The 12,961-nt window shown below is 42.1% G+C and overlaps 1 protein-coding gene across 1 annotated transcript; it reads left to right on the top strand.

The window, feature by feature from the left end:
- Nucleotides 1–53: 53 nt before the first annotated feature.
- Nucleotides 54–12,961, top strand: NOL11 (nucleolar protein 11). Its single transcript, XM_064728229.1, has 18 exons — nucleotides 54–564; nucleotides 1,964–2,077; nucleotides 3,303–3,359; nucleotides 3,937–4,082; nucleotides 4,329–4,386; nucleotides 4,902–5,040; nucleotides 5,449–5,658; nucleotides 5,961–6,037; nucleotides 6,748–6,871; nucleotides 7,562–7,665; nucleotides 7,907–7,975; nucleotides 8,772–8,956; nucleotides 9,190–9,315; nucleotides 9,474–9,689; nucleotides 10,542–10,620; nucleotides 11,492–11,584; nucleotides 12,252–12,359; nucleotides 12,668–12,961. The coding sequence occupies exons 1-18, from the start codon at nucleotides 409–411 to the stop codon at nucleotides 12,779–12,781; spliced, it is 2,175 nt and encodes a 724-aa protein (XP_064584299.1). The 5' UTR covers nucleotides 54–408; the 3' UTR covers nucleotides 12,782–12,961.

Genomic DNA, 12,961 nt, shown 5'->3' with positions numbered 1-12,961 from the left:
CAGCCGGCCTTGCCGTGGGAACGCCGCGGGAGCGATGGGGACAGCCATCGGACAGCGGCGGGGACAGCCGAGTGAGGGCAGTGCCCGCGGCCCCCGGAGCGTCCCGCTGTGGGGCGCTGTCCCCAGGACAGCTGCCATCGTTCTCCGCAGCTCTCACAGTACTTAGAGCACCGAACACCTTGGGAGCGCAGGGGCCCGCAGCCCTCAGCCGGGGCCCGCAGCCCTCAGTCGGAGCTGCCCTCAGCGGCTCGGGGCAGGCGAGGCCCAGCCGGGCAGCGCCTCACGAGAGCCGCGCGCGCTCCCTGTCGCGACAGCGCCGGGCCCGTCCCGACCTCGGCCGGCCCCGCCCCGGGTCACGCGGGGGCGCGCGCGCCGCGCCAATTCTCGCGAGAGCAGGGTCTGGCCAAGATGGCGGAGCTGTGCGAGAGCTTCACGCTGCGCGGGCCGGGCCCCGGCGGCGGCGGCTCCGGCTCCGGACTCGACCCCGGGCTGTGCCTGGAGCCGGGCCCGGGCAGCGACCTCGTGCTGCTCACCGAGCGCGGCCGGGCCGCCACGCTCTTCAAGGTACCACGCGCGCGTGCTCGGGGGCAGCCCCGGCATGGGGGTGTCCCGGGCAGGGCCGGGGCCGCGCCGTTTCCCGTATTCCCACTCTCCCGGCTGTCCGGGCCAGGCCCCGCTGTCCCCGCCGCCATCCCCGTTGTTTATTCCCACTGCTGGACTGGCTCCAGCCCGGGAGCGGTGCCTGCCCGGCCCGGCCATGCTCTGCCCCCTGCGCTCCCTTTGCTCGGGAACGCGGGGCGGCTCGGGCGCTTGTTGGCGTATTTCTCCTTTTGCTGATATTCTCTGTCCCTTCTCCGTCCCAAAAACCTTCCCGAAGCCACAGGTGCGTGTCCCTGCAGTGCCAGGTCCTGCGCTGTCAGCTCGGTGTCAGCTGCCGTCCTGCGGGCAGCAGGAGGGCTTTAGTTCGCAGCGCCTGAAAATGAAAATGTGTTCTGGTCTCTGTTATTCAGTAGAGCATAATAAGAAACTTTAAAGCGAGTATTTGAGTTTCTGTGTTTAGTTGGCTATCACATACACAGGGTTGGGGATTGCAGTGATAGGACAAGCAGGAATGGGTTTAAACTGACAGAGACTAGGTTTAGTTTAGATATTGGGAAGAAATCGTTCCCTGTGAGGGTGGGCAGGCACAGGGTGCCCAGAGCAGCTGGGGCTGCCCCTGGATCCCTGGCAGTGCCCATGGCCCGGTTGGACGGGGCTTGGAGCAGCCTGGGACAGTGGAAGTGTCCCTGCCATGGCAGGGGGTGGGACTTGGTGATCTAAAGTCCCTTCCAACCCAAACGATTCCATACTCTAAGTGGGTTGATGATACAACCTCCTTTGGGTTGTTTATTCCCACTGCCAAGACCATCTGTGACCACACAACTTGTTGTAAATACACCCAGTGCTGTAAATACACCCAGTGTACTCTGCAGGGAGGAGAGGGGCTCAGTGCCCTGGCTGTGAATCACACAGAGCAGGAGTTCAGACTGCAAAATCCACTGCTCTTGGTCTCAATAACTCACTTTGAAATAGAAGAGAAAAAGCACAAGTCTGTGTGTGATTGTATTAGTCAGTAAATACAAATGACACTAGTGATAAAATGAATATTTGCCCTTTGAAGAAGCCATGCCTTGTACCTGTGCTTCATGGCATAAACCCTTCAGACTGTGACAGGTCAAAGTTATTTCTTACATGAAAAGAAATCTCATTATTGTAGACTTCTTCCCTGTTATTCTGAAATTGTTGGTGGTAGAGGTGGAAACAGGTATGTTCAAGAGGAATTTCTGAATAAAGCAGTTTCCATATTTTAATATTCTAATTCAGGTCAGATGTGGCTGCCTCTCATTTCCTTTCTGTCATGGAGAAGTGCCCACAGTGTTTCACATGTTCCATTTGACTTGCATTGTCCTTGCTCTCACTCCAGATTTCGGATCAGAAGCCCCTGGGCTGTTGGTCAGTCAAACATGGGCAGATCCTCACCTGTCCTGTCGTGTGCAACTTTGAAACCCACGAGTACATTGCAGTTCATGATGACAAGGTGAGAGCCTTCATCTTCTCTAGAGGGAAAAGGGAGTTGGGGGATCCTCCTGAGGGATGTAGATAGGAACAAATCAGCAGTGGGACATTTCTGGTTGGCAGTGTGGGGAGCCCCTGGCACGCTGGTGACGTGTGGGGGTACCAGTTGTGGGTTTGTCTGGGTCTGGACTGAAGGCACTCGAGACAGTAATTCATATTTGAACTCAAATGTTTATTGTTTCTTATCACTAAAACAGTCTCACCACTGTGACTTTGGCAGCTTTTCATTAGAAGGCACAAAATGGCCAACAATCTCTTGTTCCAAGGTCTTTTAAGACTAAACTGTCCAATTAAGAGCTGACACCTGGATTATTTTCCCTTTTAACCCAGTAACTGATCCCAGAGAGCCCCCAGTTCAGACTTTTCCACCCAATTACAAAATGCCACCCAAATCCATGGAGAAGAAACCCAGGATGACACCCTGTGCCCTCCATCTTGCTTCCATCCACAACATACTAAAAACCCCAAACCATCAATTTCTCACCAAGTGATTCACCTACACTGCTCTCTATAATCTATTTCACACTTTTGTGGATGCTTTCTCCATGAATGAGGGTCAAAGTCAGTGCTGCCCTGGGGGTGAGGGCACCCCAGAGCAGACAGAGGAATATTCCCTGGTGCCCTGGGTTTGCACAGTGCCATGAGCAGGTTCTGGCTGAGCACCATGGGCTGGTGGCCTTGGACACAGGAGATGCTCTGTGCCTGCTGCTGCACTCCCTGAGGATGAGTTACTTCTCCTCTTGCAGCCTGGCTGACATTTACAGCTTTGTGGTACTGGAATGGTTCCAATAGCTCACACCCCCATCCTTGTTTTCCTGCTCTTGTTTCACAGTTCAAAGTTTCTCTTGTGTTTATGGAGCATTTGCTTGGATCATGCTGAGCCTTTGGCTTTTCATTGTTGAGAACTATCACTCCTGGCCTTGCATTGCTTGTGAAAATCTGTATCTCACCTGTCTCCATCACTCTGATCTACTTTAATTCAGAGTTCTGCTGTGTCTTTTTCTTTATTCTCTCCTGTCCTTTCTTTCCAACTCAGGATTTCTGTGCTTGGTTTCTCCCTGGGGCAGTTCCCCCTCAGGTTGCCCTGAATGCTCCCTGTTGTTTCCTCCTGTTGCAGTTTCTGGTGTTTTGAGTGCTGAGAAGTTTGTGTGTTACTGTTTAACCTGAAAGTGATGCTTCTCTTAAAGGTTTTAAGAATATGGAAGAATGAAGACCTTAACTTGGACAAAGCCTTTAAAGCAACAGTAAGTGTCCTTCAGGTGTTCTCTTTTGTGTTTTGGATCCTGGTGGAGGGAAAAACTGTTCCAATTTTCATAGTATTGGCCATGTTACATTTTAGCTGAACTTGTGCTTCATGATGTTGTGGAGTATTGCAAGGAATCCACTTGCACTGACTTTAGCATCAGAATATTTCTCCTGAAGTGATTTTTATACCAAGGCCAGCATTTCTGAGGACTTTCTGAAGATGCTGAATTGTGTTCAGTTGCAGATCTCCATGTTCTGCTGGTTGATGTGTTAAACATCACTTTGTGTGTTGCTGTAGAGCAGTTGTGTCACCTCCTGACCCTGTCCTGTATTTTGTGATGTGATTCAGGGATGTGATGCTGGTCAGGACATTTTCCTGGCTTTTTTTTGGGTAGTGATTTACATTATTTGTGGCATTTCAGCAAATCAACAACATTCAGATCTACATTATGAAGATAGTTATGATAGTTATCATAATTTTTCTGTTAAAAGTTTATTGGCAAAAATGAGAATAATGCACTAATCACTCAGTTTTCAGGGCTGTGCAGCAGAGAACTGAGATTTTTGTTGTTGCAGCTCTCAGCAGATGTGTACAGGATCCACTCCCTGCCCCAGGGGGGGACCCTGGTGCTGTTCAGGGGAGGGGGGGTCCGGACCCTGGATGTGCTCCTGGAGGCTCCTCAGCAGGAGATCGAGAACCTCATCTCAGCTGAGACCATCAGGTCAGTGGGGCCTCTCTGGGGGGTCCTGCTCAATTCTTGGAATTGACTGGGACTGGGAAAATTGGGGAAAATCAAAGACTGAGATCATGGAGTTGGGTGTTTTCTTCCAACACTTGGGTTTTAAACTCTTGGGGTTATTTATTCACTAGACGAATTCTAAAATTAGAAGGTGCCTGGTATATAGTGCTATGACTTTCTGTATAAACCTGGAATTTGGAGGATGTTCATCCAGCTTTCTGGTTCTAGGTGGAGTGGAGCTTTTATGGAAGGCCAAGAACCTGTCTTAATTTTCATTACTCAGAAAGTGAGTTAAATATTTTTTATTTTAAAAACTCTCCTAGCAGGAGAGCTGAGTGCTTTTATCAAAATCCATCACTGGTTTCATTTGATTTTTAAAGCTTTTAGTAGAATCATTGTCCTGATTTAAATGGAAGTTGTGTTGCATTCAGGGCTGAGAGCTGGGCTCTCAGAACTGCACAGAACAATTAATAAAATGAAGTACAGTAGACATTGAGTGACTCTTCATTGCTCATTGTGAAGATCTATTGAATAGGATGGATGTTTTTTAAAAAAGAATTATACCTGAATCTGTCTTTATGCAAATGCTTCTTCCTGTAAATCCATTTGTTACATCAAATAAGAATTTTCTTTACTTGTTAGTCTGCACACTACTCCAAATAATTCTGTATGTCCTATAGAAAACACAATTTCCTAATTTTGCACAACATCCAAAGTTAAGCAGTACTGATATCTGAATTTCTGTTATATCTTCTTTGTGTAAATTAAGGAAAAACTTTCTTTTCTTTTTTTTTGTTTTAGGATAAGGATTTTTTTGTCTATGTACAGAAGCCTAAGCTGAACAGTCTACACAAATACAAGCTTGAACAACAGAAATTAGCCAGGCCACTGTGTTTCACAGCACACATTACAAACCAAACTGTCACACTTCTGTGTTTGTGTAAGTTGTATTTGTTCATGGGTTGTGATAATGAAGCAAAGAATTGTATGAAAGGACATTAAATGGTCATATTTATGAAATGCTGTTTAATATTTTTAGGTTTTTAAGCTTTCTAAAATAGCTACAAGTAGTAATGAAAGATTGCTGGTACTTTAATGGTTGCAAAGACCAAGTGTTCCTGCCTGTGATCACTTGTACCCTGCAGATCTCACTGCACCTTCATTGCTGTATTTTTATTTTGCTGCTTTGGATTATAAAAAGTCCTTTAAATATCCTGCATTAATTCTTCTTTCAGCATTCACTGGATATTGTTTTTTTTTTTTAATGTTCTTTTGCCAAATGATATCAAACAGGTTTTTTCCACAAAAAAACTTCGTAAAAGAGTGATTATTATTTTTCTTTTGACAGATACCAATCATTGTGTGTATCAGGTTCTGATACCTCTACAGCAAGATACTGTAGAAGAAGAGGAAAAAGAAGAAGAAATTTTGTCCAAGTCACTACTACTAAAACTTTCAGTATCTGGAGCTGCTCTGAAAGGAACATCTTTAGTTGTCCTGGACAAAGACCACATTGCAGTGTTGGGCAATATCCCTGATCCTGGGAGAAAGCCCAAAGGTAACTTGAAAAATCATATTAAGCTATTGTAAGGTCTAAAATTTCCTTGGGAAAGCACTGGGTGTGAAAGCTGTGCTGTCTCTCTTGTCCCAGCCTCTGCTTTAAAGCTCTTACTGGAAACCCAACATTTCTCTGAATTGAGATTTAACCTGAGTGATGTAATTAATTCCTAATGCTAAATCTGCCTGAGCTCTTTTGAAACAGTTATTTCTGTTTCCTCCAGAGTTTGTGACTGAAAGTAGCAAAGGCAAATGTGGTGCTTGTGTTGCTTTTTGGTCTCATCCATCTGTTGCTTCCCTCAGAGTTCCTGACCATCTGGAATACAAAATTCCAGACGTTGCAGACCTGCAAGGATCTGCCCCGGGGGACCAGTGGCCAGGTGAGGCTCAGCCCTGGCTTTGGCTCCTTTGTGCTTTTGGCAGGGCAGGGAGTGCTGGGCTGCAGAGCTCTGCTGCTGCTGGGGGAGCAGGAATTGCAACTTGTGCAGCAAAATTCATGCTGAGCAGTTACTGAGCACTTTCTGTCAGAATATTCATTGGGAGAGTGGTGCCTGTAGGAATTTCTGTGATCATTTAGTGCTTTATCACTACTCATGATCATTTGGTGTGAATGAAATCACTGAGCACAAACCCCAGCAGTGTCTGTTCTGTTCAGGCAATTTGCAGTTGAAGGCCCAAATGATTCTGTGAACACCTGAGCAGCACTTCCAGCTATTCCAGAGTCAGATAGGTGAAATGGCACCTAAGGAATAAATGCACTAGTGAACCAGAGCAGCTGACTGCTGTTGTCTTAAAATTGCACAAGGGGAAACTTAAAATGTTAAATTTTCAGAGGACTTCATGCTTTGGAGCAGCATTATTGCCCTCTATATTTTAGGACATCCCTGGAAAAATACTCAGCATTTGTAATGTCTGTATTTAAAATCAGCAATTAATGAAGGTTTGCTAGCAAATGTTAAACCTACCACAAATAATTTAAAATAATCAGATCACTGACTTCCAGTTGAAGCTTACAGTAAGGAGTTACACATCAGGGCAGGAACTCACTTTGCTGCTTATCTCATTTATGATACATTTTAATATTTTGCAGTTGTGGTGTTACGAGGAAAAATTTTTTCTAATTCATGGGAAAGTGCTGACTGTAATTATGTACAAACGTGAAACATCATCCTTGGCAGCTGCTGTGGGAAAGCTCAAGGACAGTCAAAGCCTTGGTAAGATTATTTTTTTTTTTTTAACAATCACAGTGAAAAGACCTTGCAAAAGGAAGATGTCTGAAATTATATAAAAATTATTTTAACATAGTCCTATAAAATTAATGCATTGAATCTAAACAGCTTGAAGCAACTTCACACTGTCCTGTGTTCCTGGCTGTTAAATTTCCTGCTGCTGGGAACACCAAAGCACACAAATGTCTGAGTTTATTGTGGCTTCTCTTAGCCTGGGTTGTCGTTCAGATCCTGGAGTCACTGAGAACACTGGAATGCTGGTGATGAACACTGAGAACAAAGTGAAGTGCTGTTCCCTAAGAAGTATTTTCAAAGAGTTTGTGGTTGGATAGGGCAATGTCAAACCTTAGTTTGTGAAGTTCAGTTTAAAATTGTCCTGTCACAGTGGTTTTAAACCCTGCAGTGGTAAAACATTGCAAGCAATGCTCAGGATAAATTATAAATTGTGTAATAACTTTCTTCTCTTGCTCCCAGAGGCAAAATGGAGGAACAGTATAAAAAAAAACTCATAAAATTACCCACTGCTGAAATAAAACTGGCAACTTTCTTGGCATAAAATCCCTGGCATTATGGTTTAGAAAGTATCTATCAGCATAAGAAGTTGATGCAATATTCATACTTGAATAAATGTGCTGCAAGTGTTACCTTCATGCAGTTTCATTTGTGTGTTCCCAGATATGTCCCCGTTTGTGAACTGGAATGCCCTGGAAGAGGAAGAGCTGGTGGCTCCCCTGGAGTCCCAGGAGTCTGTAGCTCTGAAAGCAGAGTCCAGAATGAATGTGAGTCAGCATTGGGCTTGTTGTTTGTCTTGTCTCTTCCCCATGCTGCTGCTCTTAGGTGTTGCAGCAGAAAGAAATTTCACTTCATCTGTTACTGATTGTTTCTAATGCTGTTTCTGGAATTAGAGTTAGTAATTATAATCTGGACAATAAATTGACACATGAAGTCTCCTTTTATTTTGCTTGAAATCCTTAAATACTTTGGAACTGAATAATAACTCTGTGTTTTTCTTCACCACAGTTAAGATCAAACAGGAGCACTGGACAATCAGGGCCCTTATCAGTTGAGCAGCTCTTAATGAGACTCAAAGTAAGTAACCCAAATATCCTCAAGTAGTGCTTAGACACTCTCAGAATATTCTAGGTGTCTCTTTCCACATATCAGGGTGACCAAGCTGCCTTGAGCAGGTGAGATGAAGGATATTGTTATTATCATTTTTGTGCATTTGGAAATGATGAAATTGAGTTTTGTCACAGGAGTGTATTTGATAATCATTTTACATTGTGCATTTAGAAATGATGATAATTGCTGTTGAAATTGTCACAGGAGTGTATTTTGATAACTGTACATGGCTTATAACAGCTGAGTTCTGGAAACTTGCACAAATTTGTTCATTATTAATGACAGTCTGTTACAGTAAATAAGTGAGGATATTTCATCTGAACTTTGCTTGTTTAGGTTCTTATTTATGGCCTTAATTTTGTTGAAGGCATTTTGGCCATAGGAAGATGGAGGAATTGTCAGGAATTCCACTGTAAATTCAGCAAAAAGCTCTTTAGTTCCTTTCTAGAACTTGCTGCAAGTGCTGTGATAGCTCACACAGGAAGGAAAACCTATCTACAGCTCACCTGGTATTGTCACTGATGGAACAGGTGATTCATGAGCTTGCCTGAGTTCAGAGTGAGGAATCTCCTCATTTAGCTCCTTCATGCTTGAGAGAATCTATCCTATCAAACACAGAGTGCTGAGGGATTTCTGTAAATTTTTGTAACTTGAATTCCAAAATAGATCTGCTTCTACTTAATGCCACCTTCTAATTAATGCCAGGGTAGTTGTCAAACATGTGCCATGTACTTCTGAGTTGCACAGTATTTGTCTTTTCCAGGATACTCCTAATTATGTGGTGGAAATTGAAGTGAAAAAACTAATAGCAAGAGCACCGACCGTAGATGTGCAAGCTGCCATTGGCTGTGTGGTCACTACCCTTATAGACAGGTGTAAAAAAAATCCAAAGTTCTACCCTCAAAGTTTGCTGCAGGAGATTGTTGAAACCCGGGACTTGTCCTACAGGTAATGACTCTGCATTTTTTAAAGTGTAAGGAATCATTTTTAAAATTAAAAAAAAAAGTAGAAATAAAATTTTTATAAGCTGCTCTTGAATTATCAGAATTTAGTACCAAAGATGTTTATTTTCTTGTTGGTGTTTTACATAAAATTCCATCTGGGGAGGAAGATTACTACTACTACCTAAAGTGTAGTTCTAAGTGTGGACTGTGCAACTTATTAATTTCATATTCTTATAGTTTATGTCCAGATTTAATGGCTGTTGCTTTGGAGCAAAAAGACCTGCAGCTCTTACAGGTCTGCCTAGAACGGTTTCCAGATATTCCTGAAGAAATCACTTATGCTTGCCTGAAAGCATTTTTAAGGTAACTCCAAATCAGTCTTTCCTTTTTTTCTTCACTAAATTTGAGTCTGGTTTTGTTTTCATAATAAGCTTCATAGAATTCATTATATGTGTTGATAACATTGCTGATTTTAAAGCTAATAATTAAAAGTGTTAAATGTCTTTATTTTTTTTCTACAGCACAAGTGAAGACCATCTCAAAAGTGTAGAGGTAAACCTGGATTCTGCCATCTGTTACATTGATGTTGAATGCAATGACATGGAAGTTAAGACTGAAATTGTAGAAAATGGTTTCAGTGAAGAGATGGACCAGGACATGTGTGATACCAAAATGCCAGAGGAAGGGCAGAGTGATGGTGAATCCTGCCCTGTTGGGCTTCAGAAGGCAGCGCTGCTGTATCCTCTGTGGGGATGTGTGATGGTGTTCACAGGGGTCTGGGGATGTGACTCCATGTTTCAGAAGGCTGATTTATTATTTTATGGTATATATTATATTAAAAATATACTAAAAGAGTAGAAGAAAGGATTTCAGCAGAAGGCTGGCTAAGAATAGAAAAAAAAGGAATGATAACAAAGGTTTGTGTCTCAGAGAGTCTGAGCCAGCTGACTGTGATTGGCCATTAATTAGAAACAACCACATGGACCAATCCCAGATGCACCTGTTACATCCCACAGCAGCAGATAATCATTGTTTACATTTTGTTCCTGAGGCCTCTCAGCTTCTCAGGAGGCAAGATCCTAAGGAAAGGATTTTCCATAAAAGCTGTGTGTGACAGGGAGGGGCAGGCAGAGCTCTGCACGTGCTGTGGGTGTTTGTGTTTGCCATTGCCAAAGGCACAACCTCAGTTCCTGCTCAGAGTTTGAGTTCTCCTAAGAGCTGTTCCTACTCAGTAGAAAAACTGATAAAAGCTAAATATTTCTATTTATATTTAAGAATGTATCTACACCAATTCAAACTTAGTTTTATTACATTTTGCAATGATTTTTCTCTACTTAAGAGCAAAGGTATCAGTGCTTTGGATATTTGCCTGTTAAAGCACATCAGGCAGTTACACTCTTGTGGTGGACAGAACTGTGCAAGTTAAATCTATTGTAATGGTTCAGTTGCTGTAGATATTTCATGATAAAAATAAGATTCAAATAGAACTTCCCTCAAAAACCTGGAGAAATATTTTCTTTAGAATTCACTCTGGTTTGAAGAAACTGCTATTTTTCCTGCAGTGTTATTCCCTTAATAGCACTACACAGAAATGCTGTTCTCCATTCAGCTTACACTGAAACATTTCTTTTGCCTCACCTGAAAAACCTTCCAGCTCAACAAGCTATTGTAAGTATTTTAACCTTAAAATGTATAAAAACACTTATTTTGTGGTGAAGGAAAGGGAAAAGATTTTTCTCTATTGTATATGAGAAATTCACCATTCTTTCAGGAGTCTGAATAACAAACTAATGCATGAAAACGAAATTAGGATGCCTAATAAGATTTAATATTAAGGAATATCACATTTTTTCATATACTTACGTAATTTTCTTGATATTTCTAGTCCTGGCTTATTTTAGAAGATGTAAGTAAGAAACTCTCTTTATGACCCAGCATACCTGGAAAAAGTTCATATTCTGTTAGCAAGTAATACAAGTAATAATACCTTCCCTTGATTTAGATGGTTTTTTAAGAAAGGAGAAAGACACAGTAATTTAGTCAGTCCTATTAGAAACAGAAGATTAGAAAATATGAGGGGAAAAAACTCTGTATAATCCCAAATGTAATACAAATCTAGATCACCTCAGTTTAGGAAAAAACCCCACCAAACTCCCCTGTTTCTCAGAATCTGAAATATAACTTCAAGAACTGTGTGTACCTGAGCATATGTGTGATTTTCCAGTGATTTTAGAAAAACCCCACACATCAAAACAAAGCTGATCTCATCTGTGTCACATTTCCTGGAACAGTGATTACCCCTGAATGTAATTTACACTGAATATTGCTGGGAATTTTCAAACATCCAGCTATGGGTGGTGTAAGAGAACCATAAAACTTGTTTTTAATGTGTAGTATACAGGCATCTATGTTGCATTCAAAATCAAAAAATAAAATTTAAAAAATCCTTATGAATATTACCATGTCCAAATGGTAATACAAACCTCTTGGTCTATTAAATGTTTGTCCTTTACAAATGTTCTGACTTTTCTACTTTCAGCTATTTCTCAGGTATTTATATTACCTGTATGTGAAATGCAGTGAAAAAGTGAACACCACACTTCCTGGAATACGCTCTCCCACAATAAACCAGGTGAGCAGCTCATTCTATCCCATAATAAACCAGGTGAGCAGCTCAATCTATCCCATAATAAACCAGGTGAGCAGCTCATTCTATCCCATAATAAATCAGGTGAGCAGCTCATCCTATCCCACAATAAACCAGGTGAGCAGCTCATTCTATCCCATAATAAACCAGGTGAGCAGCTCATTCTAACCATGATAAACCAGGTGAGCAGCTCATTCTATCCCATAATAAACCAGGTGAGCAGCTCATTCTATCCCATAATAAACCAGGTGAGCAGCTCAATCTATCCCATAATAAACCAGGTGAGCAGCTCATCCTATCCCATAATAAACCAGGTGAGCAGCTCATTCTATCCCATAATAAACCAGGTGAGCAGCTCATTGTAAGAGTGGTGCTTCCTTCTCTTTCTGGGGTGTGTAACTGTGAAAAGTTGGGAATATCTAAAATCAGCTGACACCTGCATTCATTCTACCAAGAGCTGTCCATCAATGTAACCTCTATGAAGTCAGATGTAACACTTTAACAATAAAATGCAAATATTCCTTAAAATATGCCTGAACATGTGAGCCCATGCATTTTGCAGTAGAAGTGAATGTCTCAGAGTTCAGCTTTTAAAGCCAAATGTGTTATTTCCAGACTGGGAAGTGTCAGTGGACTTTTTGTTTCTCCTCAGATCATGGATTGGATGTGCCTGTTGCTTGATGCTCAGTTCACTGTCATGGTGATGCTTCCAGAAGCAAAGGGCTTGCTTTCAAGCCTGCATAAGTTTGTGAGAGCCCAAGTAAGTTGCATCTTCTGGGATAATTCTTTGATTTTCTGTTGGATTCAGAATATGGATGTTGAGAACAGGGAGAGACAGACAGCAACAAATTATACAGTGAATCAAATAATGTCTGTCCTCCTGTGTGCTCCTTCCTGAGCTTGAATTGCAGTTGCCTCTGTGTCATTTGGATTTCAAATAAACCAAATATTTATTTGGTTAAATATCTTAAGCTGTGCAGAACGAGAGATAATTCCACAGTATGATGATGTACAAAAAGAAAGGGAGATTATATTTTACTATAAATGTCTCTGTTTTCTTCCTTTCAGGTACGGTTCTACTCAGAACTCAACAAGATTGAGGGAAGTTTGCGGGAATTACAAAGACTGAACCACCTGAGAGAATCTCAGACCTATTCTATTGAAGTGCTGGAAATCATTTGAATTTGAAGCTCATGAACACATTTATTTTGTATTGATTCCTTTTATGACAAGGATGTATTAGCACTCCATATTGGGGCTGTCAAAAGTTGTTTTCTACATAGGAGGAGCCTGGTTACTCTGTAGCTACATGGGAGTTGTAAGTTTGAACCTTGTGTATTAAAATCTCTCTTTTTGACTGGA

This window comes from Zonotrichia leucophrys, chromosome 18, assembly GCF_028769735.1.
Source record: "Zonotrichia leucophrys gambelii isolate GWCS_2022_RI chromosome 18, RI_Zleu_2.0, whole genome shotgun sequence".
In the NCBI taxonomy this organism is placed as follows: Eukaryota; Metazoa; Chordata; class Aves; order Passeriformes; family Passerellidae; genus Zonotrichia; species Zonotrichia leucophrys.
This window is presented reverse-complemented; position numbering and strand designations above follow the sequence as displayed.

Coding starts and splice junctions, on each gene's coding strand:
- NOL11 (XM_064728229.1), top strand. CDS start 409: ATGGCGGAGCTGTGCGAGAGCTTCACGCTGCGCGGGCCGGGCCCCGGC. Junction 565..1,963: donor GGGCCGCCACGCTCTTCAAG/GTACCACGCGCG, acceptor CTCTCACTCCAG/ATTTCGGATCAGAAGCCCCT. Junction 6,872..7,561: donor CAAGGACAGTCAAAGCCTTG/GTAAGATTATTT, acceptor GTGTGTTCCCAG/ATATGTCCCCGTTTGTGAAC.